We start from the raw sequence: 17,738 nt of genomic DNA, 5'->3' as shown, positions 1-17,738 counted from the left end.
AATCAATCTATAAGATCTTTAAGTCGCCTACAGCGGTTTTGGCAAAATCTTTTGTGTTTCCAGATAATCTTTCAGATACATACTACCGGACAGGACAGCAACCCATTTAGCGTAGTTTGTAACACTTGACGAAGGGTCGCTGATGAATGACTCTTTCATAGCCTTTTTAGCAACATAACCCATACCGGCGGCTAATCCGATGATGACTGCTGAGTCGGTGATCGTTTTCACAAGTTTGTTTTCAGTTGACATGATTTTATTTATTACAGATTCAGATAATCTTTAAATCACAACATTCCTATTTTTGGCGTCGCGTTCGGGAGGCTAGCCCCTCGAGCGGCAGGCCTCTCGAAAGTTTCAGTCTCGTTGGCGTTGATCTTGGGCGTCTTTTTGTAAAAACGCATATACATATCCAATGCGGTGAGCCCTATTCCAACTAGAGCCAGTACAGTTGTAAACGATAGCTCTGGAATCCAAGCGTCCGAGAGGCTATCCCCTCGAGCTCCCTCTTGGTGGGGTGTCTCTGCTCGTGCAGCGTCTTCTGAACTCGCCTCCGCCTCGCGTTTCATCTCCCTAGCAAGTGCTTCTCTACACCTCCTATTATATTCGGCAACTCTCTTACCAGAAGCGACTTTTATAGGATCTTTCTCCTTAGCGGCACTCTTCTTCCTGGGGGGAGGGTCCTTTGTGATTTGCTCAACCTCTTGATTTTCGTCAGACATGATTCTTTACTCACTGAATAAAGAATCTTTAAATCACATCATGCTTAAGAGCTTGCTCAGGTGTGCTCAAGAGCTTGCTCAGGTGTGCTCAAGAGCTTGCTTAGGTGTGCTCAGGTGTGGTCAAGAGTTTGCTCAGTTGTGCTCGAAACTTCTTGAAGTTTGTTGGAAGTCTCCTGTGAAGGTGTTAGTTTAACATGCTTAGCGACCCGAAAGAGGGCACTAGCAAGTGCTACCATCCTTCCTCCCTTCAATACCAAGAGACCTGCAAAGTTTGACAATTCGCGTTTAACCAACTCGTCGTTCTGTAAGTCTTTGCTAAGCTCTTCGGTGTCATCTATAGGAACCACATAGGAAATGACTTGAGACACTACTTGAAGTGCTGATTCTACTAATCCATCAGTAACTTGCTTGCCTAAGACAGTCTGGTAGCGGACAAAGTATTTCTCGACGTCTTTCGCCGGGAGCTTCTTGATATCACCAAGACTCATACCGACACCAAGAAATTCCTTCGTAGTCCCAAGAGATGCGAGAATAGCCAGCGATTCTCGTTTGACTTCAACATCATCTTCGAGAGGCTCGCCCTTCGAGCTAGCCCCTCGGGCTCCCTCAGACTCGGGTTTCTCTTCCATGTAATCCTCGACGCTTGCCATCTTATTTTGTAAGTAGACCAAGATGTTTTTAAACCACTTCGAGGGGCTGGCCCTAGAGCTCACCGCGTGGCAGGAATCTCCAAATAATTTTGGAATGGATGCCGTAGACAGAAACAGAGTCTGGAATACTTTTCAGTTTTCAGCAGTTCTACGAACTTTTTACGAGTCTCGACGTCTAAATCACCTCCATAATCTTCAAACAGTGTTTTGGTGCCAATTTGAGATGGATTATGGAATGTGACCACACAGGCGACGTTATCACGGAAGGGCTTTGCTATGGATGTTAATTGTTGCGTCAATACCCACACTGATAATCCTTCGTGTCTCCCTGAGAACGCTAGATTGATAAACTTGTTCGAGCGTTGCTTTAGATCTTTCGATACAGCACAGTCATCCAAAACGAGTAACGTATTTGTACCAGAAAATAGCACCGCACAATCTGTTAGTAACTCGTTAATCTCATCGGTGTTACTAGCATCCGGCGATAATACCAAGAAACGTTTATCTCCGTGAGCAAATCTACGATAGGACTTGTTTTTCGCATAAGTCGGACAAATCAACACAATGTATTCAAACACATGCCGGAACGGCCCCCGGAGCTGTTCCGTGAGGTACTTTGTCTTCCCACAATTAGTAGGTCCTGTGATAATACAATGAAAAGGAACTTTTTCCCGTAATTCTTCCATTCTTTTTGTATTATCACACAAGTCCTTTTTAATACATGATTGCTCTCAAATTCGAGTTCATAACCTCCATCAACGCGTCGGCTACTACAAACATGTAGCAGGTGATGTTTCCCGTTCCTCCAACTTTTCGTTTCATCTCGAGTTTTACTCCGTCTCGCGTGTTGTTCAAGACCAGACCTCCTCCGTGAATGCTGTTATCTGGATGTGCCCTCAAGTCGACCCACAGAGCAAACTTGTTATTAGCGTAAAAATCCTTTTGCTTAACACCCTCTCTACCGAAACGTTTCTTTACCGACTCCCAGAGGTCCGGCGGTGTCATCCCCTTGGAGTAGAGACGGTTTGGCATGCCATCCACATTAATGTTGATCGATGTGATACTTGGATTGACAAACTTTTCGGAATCCCTTGCTCCTCCTGTGTAGCTCTCTGTGAACAGACACAATATCCCTGTCATTGACCTCCTCGGCAGATTAATGTGCTCGTTTATGACACCATCATTAGGTTTGGAGATGGTGAACGTTTTGTGGAGAATGACGTTCTCGTAAAAGAATCCTCTACCAACCTGATAAGCCGACAACGCCTCACGGGCCAAGTATTCACTTGAGATGCAAGCATATTCCAACTCGAGGTTTGTGATGGTGTACGTTGGAGTCTTGACCGTGTCAGCATAAACAACGACGTCGGAAACTGGGGCTAGAGTAATCTCAAAGATTAGCGGATGAGGTAACGCCTTTGGATAAAAGACCCCATGCTCGCTGAGAATAGGATGGTCGAGTGGAATGCAGTACTTGGTGTTGTGAACTGTTGCAAGAGCTACTTCCTTAGCATCTGAGGTCACTTTATCACCTGCATTTGTCCTGAGCTTCCTCATGTTTTCGGAGGAGATACCTTGTCTTATTCTATCCCCACGATCTTCAGCTTGTAAGTATAAGTCGTGATAGGTTTGGAAGAGATCGTATCTTTGAGTATCCTGTAGTGTTTCTCCACCGAAGAGAATCTTGAGTCTCGACACTAGGTTTCGACCAACGTTGTTGACGAGAGTATTATTCGCGTGTCCTGCGACGTCTAAGTCAAATAGTAAGGATACACTACCTGGAACAATCACTACATTTTCAGCAAGTTTTGGAATATTTATATAGAGGGTTTCTCCAGGACTTGCCGATGAGGGATTGAATGTAATCCGATTCAGCAACGGTTCCGCTTTCAGGCCGAAGGGTTCCCGTGGGATCCTGTTTGGGTTAATTTTTTCTGATATCGCTTGTGCCATCTTTTATTTTAAGAAAAGAGAGATAATCTTTAAATGAGTAACGAAAGCAGGTTATCAAAAATATACTATTCCACCGATGGATACTGGAAAGGGTATTCAGCTATTTCTAAGTTAGCTAGTGTCGCTAAAGTCAGTGAAGCCGAGGCTAAGAGGTGGCTTGAAAAACAGGCGTTGTGGCAGATCTACCTCCCAGCTCCAAAGTATGTCCCCAGACCGCATTGGACTGTGAATAAACCTAATCAGATTCACCAAGCCGATCTGCTGTTTATGCCCCACGATAACGTAGGCAGAAAAACCTACCGTTACGCGTTGGTTGTGATTGATATTGCCTCGAGATATAAAGATGCAGAAGCACTGACTACCAAGGATTCGAGTGGAATTGCTAAAGGGTTTGAAAAGATATACTCCAGAAAACTTAAATGGCCTCATACGGTGATTGTCGACCCGGGGACAGAATTTAGGGGAGAGGTAACGAAGATTATGAAAAAGAAGGGTGTCACCATCCAGCGAAGCGAAGCTGGGAACCATCGCGCACAGGCTTTTGTCGAACGCGCCAATAGAACACTGGCGGAGAGGTTGTTTTCTCATCAGTATGCTCAAGAAATGATTAGCGATGATCGGTCCAGAGTTTGGGTGAAACGATTGCCAGATGTTTTGAAAACTCTGAATAGTCAACCCATAAGAATTACTGGCAAAGAGCCTGCAAAATCTATTGGTTTGAAAGAGGTTGATATTGATCCTCCAACGTATAAGCGGCCTGTTGGACTTGATGAAGTTAGACTACCACCAGGGGTTAGAGTTAGATATCTATTAGCTCCTGGAGAAGAGGAAGGAGGTGAACGCAGACGAGCCACAGACCCTATTTGGAGTTTAAAAGTGTTTGATCTATCACGCAGTGTTGTTTCAGTTGGACAGCCTGTGTTGTACTACCTCTCCGAAGGCGCTCCAAGGAGGTCGTTCGTTAGGGAAGAACTTCAAGTCGTCCCTGAAGATACTGAGCCACCACCTAATAGCGTTCTGAAATGACCGTGAGCGAAGGTGTGAATACCATCATCACAGATGATTCGCTTGTCATCCTCATGAGATAGAGCGACCTTGTTCACCGTTTCAGTGTAAACATCATGCTTATGACTTCTGATGACATTCATAAGTCTCATCTGAGGTTTCTTACCAAATAAGCAATCCTTGTAGTCATCGAAACCGATGCTCTTCTTGACGACTGCTCTCTTAACGCCCTTGCATTTCTTTTCTTCTTTACCTTCATCCATCTTGTACGAGTAAAGTTTGGCCCTCAGTCCTACAAATTCTGTGATTTGTTGGCCCCCAGCCTCATCTTTAAACATTCCGATGACTTTCTTGTTCACACCCACCTCAATACCAGATGGGTGACCCTTCGGAAAGTTGCTGGTGTCGAACATGGACCTCACATCCCCGCCGATGTCCTTGTAAAAGTCTTTCGTCTCGATCTCATACATCAGGCTGTCAGTATCAGTGAATAAGAGCTTTGCATCCTCACCGTACTTGGGCTTGACGAAGTTGTAGTGGAAATCGTACATGAGCGTCTTACTCAGGTCCAGAATGGACATGCCCAAGTAGACAGGCTTGTTGAAGATCAGCTTTGTCTTCTTCATGTGGATGGCGGCTAGATTCTCGCAAAAGATGGTGCGATGTTGATAGTTCGGCTTTGATATGAGCTTCTTGGCCTGCTTCTCGTCCGTCACCAACCGAATGTCCACCCTGTTCCTAATGTTCTCCATAGTCTTACCAAAGACGGAGTTGTTCATTAACTTGAAAAAATCTTTCTCAAAATCGTTTGTCGCCTTGGCTCTCAGATCGGTGTTCAAGTCAATGTAGGGCTCCAGCCAAGCAGACTCCTCAAAAGTGACACCCCTGTGAATCTTGGTGACTTTTAGCCCAAAACTCACATAAAGTCTCAGAGTCTCATGGTGGATAACGTACTTTGTCTTGTCGTTAAGGTTGGGGACCAACTTGTCCACATTGCCTAGCCCGATAGATTCCGGGGCTAGTGGGTAATCGTTGTGTAAGTCATGTAGGTGGTGAGGGTACTCCAAGTCAACCTCCAGAATGCATGGGCGGTCTCTCCAACCTGACAGCTCTTGGTCACCCATCCACCTGAAACCGTGAGTCGGTAAAGGGTTGCTCATCGCCCAGCCATACAAATTGTTAGCATCAAGGTAGGTGATATATTTTGTGGGTAGGTCAGGGTCATACTCCTTCATGTAAGGGTTATTTGCCTCCCCATGTCTGTTGCTTATCATGGAGACACCCCCACGGATGCCCTTCTCAATCATGAGCAACATGTCATAGTCCGTTAGAAGCTCTAGCCTCACCTTGGTGGTCTTCAACGCTGCATCCCAAGCCAACCCTGGCGCTGTGTAGTACCAAGCGGGGTCCAGACCGTAATTCTTGAGACAAACGTCCCTAAAGTTCTCGAAAACGTCAGCTAAAAGCAACACATCCGACTCTAGGTACAGATTGTGGTAATCCCTCATGGTCCCCATCCCAAAGACCTCCCACACTCTCCGCGCGTGCAGGTGATCCTCCTCCGATATGTCGGTGTCGTTGAGTTTGGAGTGGAATGCCTCTCTCTGTGGGAGCTGTGTTGCGTCGAGCTTGCTAAAGCCGTCGAACCAGTCGTAAGGGAAAACACCCTTCCTCAACAACAGCTGGAGCTCCTCCCCCTCATAGTACTCCGCCAGGTTTTTGAAGCACTCCCTTGACATATTACCCACTAGACTGTCGAGACTGGCCGACATAAACCTGAAACTGTCGATAAATCTGATATCACGTTTAACATCAATCTTGTTGCCCTCCTTGTTCGTGAAACTGTCGACTACAATCTGTTTTGTGAAAGAAATATACTTTTCCTCGTTATTAGGTATACAGTTTATTTTACCTTCCGATGTACCAAGGTTCTTGATAAATAGATGGCTGTCGTACCCAGACAGATTGTGAAAGATAACAGGAAAGAACTTTGGAATTTTGTGATCTAAGTTGCATGCGTTGTGAGCAGCACCTCTGTACTTCCCTGTAAGGTGGCAATGGTCCAAAACCTTGTCTTCCCCTAATCCACCCTCACAGATGTGGCAGTGAGTGGCGTCGTTATAGGCGATTTTGTCCTTCAGAGTCATTTTCACCTTCTTAGGGAACCTGAACTTATCGTAAATTTTCTTAATGTCTGACTCCAAAGACTCTACGAAAAGCTGTGGGATATCTTCGTCTGGAGATTCAGCTGTGTACCGTACAAGCTCGGGTGGGGATATATCTCCGTCGAAACACTTGATGAGATAGCAGAAACCAGACGGTTTGTGTTTCTGGTATTGCTTAGTGAAGCTTTTACTCCCATCTGGGGAGCATGTGTCTATATTCTCTGTGAAGCTCTCAAAGTCGGCATAGACAACAAAGGGGACACGCATTTTTCTGTTGTAGTTTTTGAATTTAATGTGGGGTAGATTTCCATCCTTATCTATCTTAGGCATCTCTATTCCAACCGCTTCATGATTGCCGCAGCATTCAGAATGTTTTTCTAATGATTGTTTGCATCGAAACGAGTTCAGACATCTACAGCATAAAAAACGAGTATGATGAAACTCATCAATTTGAGTAGATACTAATCTCATCATATTCTTTATCCAGCAGTAATGATTCGTCTCATCATCCGAGATGAGAAGTAAGTTGATTGCATTATCTGGATCCTTCTCACTGATTCTCAATGGATATACTTTGGTTTCGTATCCAAACACATTAACCGTATACTGGTTCTGTTTCTCGAACTTGTCAATCTGTTTTAGTGAGACGGGGAACTCTATCCCTGACCAGTCGAATTTCTCAGAGTTCTCTATCATTTGTTTACTGAACCTTTGAGGATCTTTCTCCCTAGGATACACAGCAGAGGTTACTGCCCACTTGAAACATTCGTGATCATTCTCGTTCTTAACATTGATGATCGCCTTCTTAGACGCTAGTTTCGGCGGCAGCGGAATATAGGAAGACCCAGAAAGCGGTTCAAAGGGATCTATGTTGATGTCAAAGTATTCCACTTGGTCAAACTGCCATCCGGAGCCTTGCTTCTGGAACAGCTCAACTAATCCGAGTAAATAATTTGTCATCGTATCGAACAAATCAGAGAGATCAGTCGACTCTGTCACAATCTCGGGCTTTTCTGTATGAAAATATCCCAGTTCTTCTTCGATCTGAGCTGTAGCCGGATCCTCTTTTATAAACCCGCAAGTAAAGATAAACTTCACTTTGATAGGCTTTTTTTGTTGACTGATGAGCTCTAAGACTTTCGGTTTGATTCTGGCGATGAATGTCTTGGGGTCGTAACCTCTCTGCCCGGCTATTCCGTGGGTTTTAAGATACCCCTTCAACGCCGTCTGTTGTTCCTTGGGTGTGAAGCGATCTTCCACCTCCTCGTGTAGACGCTTAATCCTCTCCTTCAGACGTTCGACCCGTTTATCTGCAGCCTCTTTGACGGTCTTTTTGATGGGCTCAGGGACATAAGATAGTATCCAATCCGCAAACTTGTCTAACTCGCTCTTGATCAAGTTGGTCGCCCTGTTTGCAAAATGCTTGAGTGATTGGACGCGGGAACTCCGTGGGGGTTGGGAGGGTTTTAGAATAGGGACATTAATCTCAGGTATCGGGCCGTCGAGAATACTCTCCGACGTGTTGGACGGGGTAATGCGTGGTGGTCGTGGCAGCCCTTTGACAAGTTTGGGTAAAGGAACCCGTCGGGGTGGTGGTGGTGGTGACGTGCTGGTCAGCGCCCCGACGAGCTCGTCTCTCCGCATCCAGTAATATCTTGGGATACCCCGCTCCTTGGCGAGGGCTTTCAGATCTTTCACCTTCAGGTTCTCCATTTCTATCAAACCAGTCATGTCTTTAAACCACTTTTCAAAAGCTTTTTTAGATGTGAGGCCGAGAGGCTAGCCTCCCCGAGCTCCCCCTAGATGCGACACGTGACAAAGTGATTGACAGGTGGGCTTGACCGTCACGTGACAAAGTGATTGACAGGTTTTTGACAAAATGATTGACAGGTTTTTGACAAAATGATTGACAGGTTTTTGACAAAATGATTGACAGGTTTTTGACAAAATGATTGACAGGTTTTCAACAAAATGATTGACAGGTGGGCGTGGTCGTCACATGACAAAGTGATTGACAGGTTTTTTACAAAGTGATTGACAGGTGGGCGTGGTCGTCACGTGACAAAGTGATTGACAGGTGGGCTTGGCTATCACGTGACAAAGTGATTGACAGGTGGGCTTGGCTATCACGTGACAAAGTGATTGACAGGTGGGCTTGGCTATCACGTGACAAAGTGATTGACAGGTGGGCTTGACCGTCACGTGACAAAGTGATTGACAGGTGGGCTTGGTCGTGCAAGAGATCTCTGGCAAACTCGCGCATGCGCAGGTCGTGAGGCTTGGCGGAGGTGCGTGGAGACTTTTGCGCCATTTTTGGAATGAAATTTGGGGAGATCAAAAAGTTGCGCCAGCTGCGCCAAAACCCTACTACTGCATGACCTAAGCTTTGATTATTTTATACTGTATAACGCTTCCATAAGTAAATGATCACTTTGTAAAGTTTATAAAGGATATTGCACTTTCTACAATGTGTTGCAAATGATTATGGGGATAAAACACATTTGCAAATTTCGCAGTTAACTTCTTCTATAGAGGATCATAGCATTTTGCAATTATGTTTCTCAGGAATAAAAAAAAAAAAACAGAGAACACTTATATACCGAGGTTGGTTTTTGCAATTATGTTTTTGACATAACTGCAAAATGGAAGGTTTACCTATATGCCGAGGTTGGGTTTTGCAATTATGTTTTTGACATAAGTGCAAAGTGGAAGGTTTACCCTTATGCAGAGGTTGGGTTTACCTCAGGCCTCAGGTTTATCTCAGGCTGTTACGGTATGGTGATAAGCTCAATTCGCGCGGCCACCTTTGCCTCGCGAGAGGGCCAAAAAGAAAGAGCTGTTATGTGGAGGTCAGCATTCTCACATTACATGTCAATTAATTCCCAAATAAGTGCTGTGTTCGACTAGGATAAGTTGTTTATGCTATTTTGTATGACTCATTCTACAAGACTTGTAATCGGATTCCATAGGTTGCATGTGAATAGTGGGTGGTTATGTGTAGAAGTTGATGGACATTAAAAAGAGACGCGACGCTATTTCAAAGATCTGACTATTCAAGAGTATGACATTCTTAGTAAACAAGGCTTCAAGCAAGCCGTTGACTTAACCATCCGGAAAAATAGCCGTTAAAAATTTAAACGGTCATTTTTTTGACCGTTATTATTCTTTTGTGGTAATGCGAAATAAAACATATTAAACCATTAGGGACGTACAAAGCTTATCAATATCGTCAAGCAGTTGGTGAACTTGATATCCTATTGGTACGATCATGGGAGGGTCCTTTCAGCACCCCACGCGCTTGCTCCTCGACAGCGAGTATAAAACCAGCAGTCCGCGAGTTTGCCATATCACAGCAAGCTGATATACTACAAACAAGCACCCTGAACCCTCAGACAAAGCCAGCAATCATGAATTTTGCGCTCCAGCTACTTTGTATTACGTTTGTGGCATATACTGCACAGAGCAAGAAATATGGTTGGTGTATGATGTGTGTATATTTCTGCTCAATTGTATTTATAAAGAGCTTTTCTCTCACATAGATGCCGAGATGTTGAAGAATTTTCTGGCTGACATGCTACGGTACGACATGGAAAACGATGAATCAACAAAGAGAACATTCGCATTCGATGGTAAGGTTCCGCACAAAAACAGGCACGAAAACATTTAGCTGAAATTATCGTCTGTTGTGGGTCTTAGCGTAGACATGGTAGCTTATTATTTCTTTGTCACTCTAGAGCTGCTAGCCTAACTTTGTACCTCAGTGATTATGATAATATTGTACCTTTGACCCATATACAAAGGAAAGAAGGAAAGTTCTTTTGTGTTAAAGAAACGGCGACTTAACAAAAATTCACTTTTAGATAATTGGCCTGGACGTCTCTGTTATTTCCTACTCATAGTACCGCTACATTTATTGGGTGAACGATTTTATGCCTTGAATCTACACAAAAACAGTAATTTTAATGTCGAGTGTTCACTTGGGATTTGTAGTTGATTGCCTTGATTCTGCCGATGTTTATCTTGCACTCGCCGCCGATTATTCAGTTGTTTCGATCGCCGATATGGAAATCTTGATCATCTGTTTACCGCGCTGGTACATTCCACGAGTTATTTAAAGTTTGGAATGCATGTTATTTCTAGGCGCACCTAAGTGTGGACTCGATTTTGGTTCACTTGTATGTAAGCGGCCTCTGTAACTACGTACTCGAGTCGTGACGTATCATAAGCGATGAAGGAGAGGCCCTTGGGGTTTTAGGGCATTATATCTTTATTTTGGGCTGCTACTTTGAATGAGGAAAATACTTACTTATCCCCATCTTCCCTTGTGGGAAATAAGGCCGAATAGGAAAAATAACTACGCTCTTTTTTATATAAGACCGTATAATTTTTAGTTGAGGCTGGGCCGTCCTTTTTCTTTTTAGTATTTTAAGGCCGAAAATGTTCTTTAATTTAAATATTTTCTTAAATTCTAGTGTATATGAAAATGTAGTGCCCGATGAACTATCAGAAGAGAATTGCGCAAATCGCAATACTGGCTACATTTCAGTCACCCTTTTAGAAATTTGGACACCTACACCTGGAACAGACGTTTTGTCCATAGACTTGTTCGTCCATGGACCAGTTCGACCATAAAAGAACCAGCTCCTCCATAATAATAGGCGTTTCGTTCATAGATATAATATGGGTTCTAAACTGGCCACTAACACGCACCAACAACTTGGCAAGGACCATGAGGTTTTGTGACACCAGCGTGTCATAATTGCGTGACTTGCCTCGCTATAAATATATAGCCTACGTGTAGCCGCTGACTCGCGCAATATCCTCTCGGGAGGATGTTTCGCGAGTAAGAGGCTACACGTAGGCTATAAATATATCGATATAAACACGAAGTGTAAAACAAGATCGCTGTCAAACTTATCACAAACTTATCGTACCCGAGCTACTGAAATTGAAAATAAATAGTTGTTCCAAACATTATCTATACATTTCAGCGGCGTAGCCAGGAATTTAACAGGAGAGGGCCCAAAAGGGAATTTCAAAGCATTTTCTCCTGTATTTTAGATGTTTTATATGTCTTATACATTTACTGTATTTTTGGCTGCTAAAAGGGGGGGGGGGCTAAGCCACCCACCCCCCTTGCTACGCCACTGCACTGTTTGGTGTAATTTTGTTGGGAATCGTAATATATAGAGTAAATTATAGGCGAAATTTTTGTTTTGAGTTCGTGTCGCTTACGGCTTCACAAGCGAAGCACAACGCTCGTGAATTTGGACACCTGAAGAAGGTTCCTGACCCAGAATTGATAACACCCTTCTGAAGGTGCTCGACTTCATAGTAATTTTCATAGTAATTCGTCAATATCATTTTTGCGTTGGCATGTTGAGTCTCAAGGAAGATCATATCTCGTGGATGACACAGTTCAAGAGTTGGGTCACGGGATCTTAGCAGTTGTAGATGGTTGGTGGCTTTTTACCATCTGTATACAGTCTGTCTAGGCTCAGAGTTAGATGCGAACAACGTATACTTAAGCAAAATAAGCTTTTTTTATTCCCTTATGCACATCTCTACATCCTGCTCCCGCGTAGCTTAGCGGTATCGACTTTATTACGCATCACGTTGGTGTGACGGCAAGAGACAAGCGAGCTAGAGCGTCCGACTCCCCCCCCCCCCCCCCCCCACACACACACACATGAAGCAACATAACTATCTATCTAGTTGCCTCGAGGCATTGTCGCTGCAAGAAAAGAACGTAAGGTTAATCTACACCACTTTGCGCACATAGACTCGAGTTTTAATTTGGCGCAGATTTAAGGAGGGGTCAATGTAATGCCCATTGAAGATTTGTAACCTCGACCCCTCAGCGAAATAAAAACTTGTCTTGAGTCATCGCTCGCGCCCTTTGTTTAAGGATTATTGCCAGATAAATAGTAGTAAGATGAATAATACATATTTTTGCAGTTTGATCATTGAGTGCAAGTCCCCCCCCCCCTCTCTCAACACTCAGCGTTAAACTGTACACATGTTAGTAACCCTTTGAATTATCTTTCGTATATTACGTATTACTTAGTTACCTATTGTCGCTGCAAGAAAAGAACGTAAGGTTAACCTACACCACTTTGCGCACATAGACTCGAGTTTTAATTTGGCGCAGATTTAAGGAGGGGTCAATGTAATGCCCATTGAAGATTTGTAACCTCGACCCCTCAGCGAAATAAAAACTTGTCTTGAGTCATCGCTCGCGCCCTTTGTTTAAGGATTATTGCCAGATAAATAGTAGTAAGATGAATAATACATATTTTTGCAGTTTGATCATTGAGTGCAAGTCCGCCCCCCCCCCCCCCCCCCCCTCTCTCAACACTCAGCGTTAAACTGTACACATGTTAGTAACCCTTTGAATTATCTTTCGTATATTACGTATTACTTAGTTACCTATTCAAGACGCGTAAAAGACGCGACAAAGACTGTTTTATCTCATAGCTATTCTTTCATAAGCGGCGAAGATGAGACTCCCCCCCTCACTTACTCACTGTCAAATTATATCGATATCAACATTTTTGTCATAGCTCCTTCCACCGTTCTTGATGAATATAGGCTTGTGTAATGATTTTGTAATTGCCCAAAATTGCTCTCCCATGGCCTCAGGTTGTGTAAATCTTTCGTCACGGTAAACGGTGCTACTTTGCGCAGTGAGAGTTCCGCAAGGTTTGATACCATTATTTGGCATCATTTCAAAGTAGGTCACTATAGTGCTTCGGTAATCTAATGAATGCTTGAAATTCGTAACTGCTCGTATCCGTGGCATGCATTTCCTTATTTAGGCAAACGGATAATATTTTTTTAACATGCCTGGTATCTTCAGAAATGTTTAAGATTGCAACGGACAGTATTTTTTTATTAGAAGGCCAAACAACTTACCTTGGCGTAAAACATGTAAGTTACAGTTTGGGTTGACCTGTTATAACTTACAAGCTGCAATGAGAACCCGCACAAGTTCGAGTTAGTTGAAACGACTCAAAAGCATTACCTAGAGGTGATAGAGGAATAGGATCCCGTCGCCACAGGAATCCCGACACCCCCCAAACAGGAATTTCCGAATTAACCCACTGGAGAGCCGGCTAGCAGGCTAGAAACGACTCAAATACAGTATCTAGGGGAATCATGGTTATTTCGAGTTAGGGGGGGGGGGGGGGATTAGTTTGAATTAAACGAGTTCTCTTATAAAAATCTAACCTAGACGGCAAAATGGAAGACTTACCTCCAACCCCCCCCCCCCCCCCCATCCCATACGACCCAGTTTTTCACCTAAGTATTGTTTTTCAGAGCCGTGCGAGAACTTCCGGGACGTTCGCCCAAACGCATGCAAGGAACTTGCAGAGATGGATAAACACTACTGCAGTGACTACCCCTCACAGGCGAAGCGCTTCTGCAAGCGAACCTGCAGCCCATGTATGTAATAAAAGCTAAGCAATGACTCTTCATTTTTCCATGTCTTTTCCTAAATGATTACTAATTCTCTCTCCGTTTTTACTTCCTGTTTAGGTGGCCCAGCAAGTAAGTTATTCTTACGTATTTTTAAAACGTTTTCTATAGTTTGTGTATTGTTTCGTGTTGTTTGATTGATTGAATTCCAGAGTCGCATATTTTGAATGCAATATTTTAAGTAGAAAAAAGAAGGACAACCAGAAGTTACTAGTGAATAATTCCATAGATTCACGTTGATTGACATTGATCTGTGCTTCTCTTACAGAGGAAAAAGCACCAGGTCCCTCAGGTAAGAATCTGTCATCAATAACTACGTATTTTATCTTTTAACTTGCTTTTTATTGGTATTTATTATATTCGCGCTTCTTGTTCGCCATGTTTTACACTACAAAACAAGTGAGTAATGGTTACTCAGAAGAGTGAACCAGGTGAATCACAGGTAGCTCACTTCGAGTATCCATTACTAAGGAGAGTGGGGTGATAGTGACTCAAGATAATGAGTAACGATTATTCAAAGATGAGGAACGATTACTCACATGTGAGTAACGGTTACTCATGCTTTGGTTGGTAATAGATCCCGATCCGGTGGGGGTGGGGGACTTCGAGAAAAACAGACAGTCGGGGGTGCTTGACAGCAAAATTTTTAACCCTAAGAGATAGCACTGCGTGGTTAACAACAATTCTTACCACTAAGAGATAGCATATTGGGTGTGGTCGAAGGAATTTTTAACCCTAAGAGATAGCACATTGGGTGTGGTCGAAGGAATGTTTAACCCCTAACCCTTAGAGATTAAAAAACAATGCGTTTTAATTGGCTGACGGATCCTGTATTGTTATGTTGACGACAATAAAGTTGGAAGTATCAACCGATCAGTTGACTTGTGGTTTATTGTAAAATACGTTTCGAGCGATTGGGTCACCATTTAGCGTGAGACACCCTAAAAGATAGCAGAATCGAAAAAATCCTCCTCCCCGAGCGTGAGAAAACCCCTAAAAAATAGCAAAATGGGAAAAATCCTAAAACACCCCCTAAGAGATAACAAATGGTAAGAAGTTTATACCCTAAAAGATCGAGCACCCTCGTCTACTTTTCTGGAGAGTTTCCCCCCCCTCCCCCGGGCTATAGATCTTCAGTACTCAAGCTGGTTAGAAGCCATTCAACTAGCTAGGGATGGTTTCTCATCCCTTGAGTAACAATGCCCAACCATGAAGCATGGGCTACTTAGAAACTTGAGTACAAGTGCTCTTTTACTCAAAAGCGAGTAGTATCTAGACTCATCCTAACGAGTGCTTACAAGTGTGGGACTCCGGGACCATAAACAGGATGGAAAACAGGGAGCCCTCAGGGTGGGGTACAGGGGTGTACGGAGACTTATCTCTCGCTAAAGGTTGCCTATATGTTCATAGTGCATTTAAATGTTGTTGCCCCTTAATTTCTGACATTTTTCCCTTTCATCTTTCTTTTCAGCTGAGTGTGAAGACTTGCGCAATGACTGCAAGTTCATGATTCCCTTGTACAGGAAAGAGTACAATCAGGATCCCTGTGTCACTTACCCGTCCTACACGTACAAATACTGCCGGAAGTCCTGCGGTAAGCGCACAAACTTTCTTGCACTATAAGTGTGATTTTCTAGTTAAAACACCGCGATTCACAAACGAAAACGGTCATAAGGCAATAATAGCAAAGGTTTTGTACCTGTGTCATTTCTACTAAATAGTGACTAAGAAATATTATTAAGAAAGAAAAACTGAACATCTTTACTCGTTGCAAAGAAGACCTTAAATAGTAAACTTATACCATTCATTCTTTTCTATCTTTCAGGCCAGTGCATTGGACCTATTCGAGTTTAAAGAGCGAGTCTTATGTTAATAACAGGTGAGACAGAGAGATTCTCGTTATCCAGCATCCTCAGGGACATGAGGTACTTTGTTTCCCGTGTTTGGAGATGAGCCGGAAGGCAGTGTGGGGCCTGGGTCAAGCTAACCAACAAAACACTGACGAAATTGTTTTCTTTGACGTCACATCCCCTTATCAACCACAGGGAACCCAATCGGAGGCCCAGACTAGAGCACTCGGTACTATGCTATTTCTAGGCTTCTTCGCGGTTGCTCATCAGAAAAAAGAACGCCTTTTTTCTGAGGTCTAATTTTATGTTTTCTCTGAAACAAATATCACTGTAAGGTCTAATTTATCCACTTTCTTTCTTATTTCCAGAAAATACACCAAGCACCAGAATATATGCTCAAAGATAGCTTGTATGGTGCAAGAACAAAATGGCTGAAAGATCATTGTCGCTGTCATAAAAAGTTCAGCTTTTGAAATTCGAAGTCAATATAAGTACATAAAAAAATTGCATAAAAACAATTAAAACTCTTGGCAAAGGACAGGAAAAACATTGCATATCAATAGATCCTTTCAGATATAATTTTATATTAACATTTCGCGTGCTGTGTGCCAAAATTGTAAGACAAAAAAATTAATTTGATTATAATAAAAGTTGCATTACCAATAATAAAGCGTGTTTATCCTGAAAAATAATATGACAGGTCGTTTCTCTAGCGCAACACAAAGTAATCAGAGTGAACCTCACAGTGTAAAAACAAATCTGACTGAGTTTCTTGCATCACTGTGCTGGCGCTTGCGTATGTGAGAAAAAAGGAGAGGGGTTATGCACACGTTCCCGGGTTACTATGATGTTTGGTAAAATCAGCTTACCATTCGTACAACTGGTATCTATTAGTGTATCGGACATGTGTGTACGTGCAGGGGTAATGGAATTGGGGGACTAAAACTTCAATTCCATAACACCTTTTTCATCCAGTATGGCAAGGGGCGTTGATTTGAAAGGGGGTTGATTTAAAAGGGGCGTTGATTTGAAAGGGGGGTTGATTTGAAAAGGGGGGTCGATTTGAAAGGGGGGTTGATTTGAAAGGGGCGTTGATTTCAAAGGGGCGTTGATTTGAATGGGGGGTTGATTTGAAAGGGGTGTTGATTTGAAGGGGGCGTTTATTTGAAGGGGTGTACAGGACCCGAAATGATCCCAGGACCCGAAACGATCCCAGGACCCGAAATGATCCCCAAAAGTACCCCAACTGATCCCGGGACCCGAAACGATACCGAGGAGTCCCCGAAATCAACCCCACGGAAATGCGGTAATGGACAAAGGGAAAGCAGAAGAAGCACTTCCAATTCTTAAAGCATAATTTAGGGTTGACAGCCAATCTATTTCTAAATAACATGACTTAAAAAAACTTAAATTCCAATACAATGCTTCTATTTATTACATTGCCCCGGCGGTAAACCCATAAACAGAGTCCAAAACAAATACACAACTTTTAATTGCTACTGAAAGGAGTACAACATAAACATAGCACAGCCAAAGCACAGCCTTGCTCAGAACAACCAAACTTTTGACCTTCGAAACATTTGCAGTTCCAACACATGACTCTGACACTATAAATCTCGTTTCCGGTAAACATCACCCTAAAAATCTATATTCATTTGACAACCAAACGTGTTTTTCACCACGAAATCCATGTTCACACGAGCGAATATTTACCGACAGCCGGTTTGGCCGAGAAGATGGAATTACAAAAGCACACTGAGTAATGCACTCGAACAACCCTTTTACTACCGTTGCAAAATGTTAAGAGATGTGGCTTTTGTTGAAAGCAATATGTGAGTTTTGAATTTCCTTATGTAGTAGTGCGTACACCACTGCATGATTTCTCTCTATCTCTCTTTATGATAGGTCTTTTAT

The 17,738-nt window shown here is 43.1% G+C and overlaps 1 protein-coding gene across 1 annotated transcript; it reads left to right on the top strand.

Annotated features, from left to right (window-relative positions):
* The first annotated feature begins 9,773 nt into the window (after window positions 1–9,773).
* On the top strand, window positions 9,774–16,490 carry LOC5516360. The gene is made up of 8 exons (XM_001636392.3): window positions 9,774–9,969; window positions 10,035–10,124; window positions 13,816–13,941; window positions 14,035–14,046; window positions 14,243–14,266; window positions 15,446–15,568; window positions 15,800–15,853; window positions 16,193–16,490. Exons 1-7 carry the CDS (start codon window positions 9,903–9,905, stop codon window positions 15,826–15,828), a joined length of 471 nt encoding a protein of 156 aa, XP_001636442.3. The 5' UTR covers window positions 9,774–9,902; the 3' UTR covers window positions 15,829–15,853; window positions 16,193–16,490.
* The last annotated feature ends 1,248 nt before the right edge of the window (window positions 16,491–17,738 follow it).

The sequence above is a fragment of the Nematostella vectensis genome, chromosome 1 (assembly GCF_932526225.1).
Source record: "Nematostella vectensis chromosome 1, jaNemVect1.1, whole genome shotgun sequence".
NCBI lineage: Eukaryota > Metazoa > Cnidaria > Anthozoa > Actiniaria > Edwardsiidae > Nematostella > Nematostella vectensis.
The sequence above is the reverse complement of the archived record's forward strand: the minus strand, read 5'-3'. Positions and strand labels throughout refer to the sequence as shown.

Bases quoted from the DNA above. Each gene is read 5' to 3' on its own strand.
- LOC5516360 (XM_001636392.3), top strand. From the start codon at position 9,903: ATGAATTTTGCGCTCCAGCTACTTTGTATTACGTTTGTGGCATATACT. The intron at 10,125-13,815 runs GTAAGGTTCCGC...ATTGTTTTTCAG, and splicing joins GAGAACATTCGCATTCGATG to AGCCGTGCGAGAACTTCCGG. The intron at 14,267-15,445 runs GTAAGAATCTGT...CTTTCTTTTCAG, and splicing joins AAAAGCACCAGGTCCCTCAG to CTGAGTGTGAAGACTTGCGC.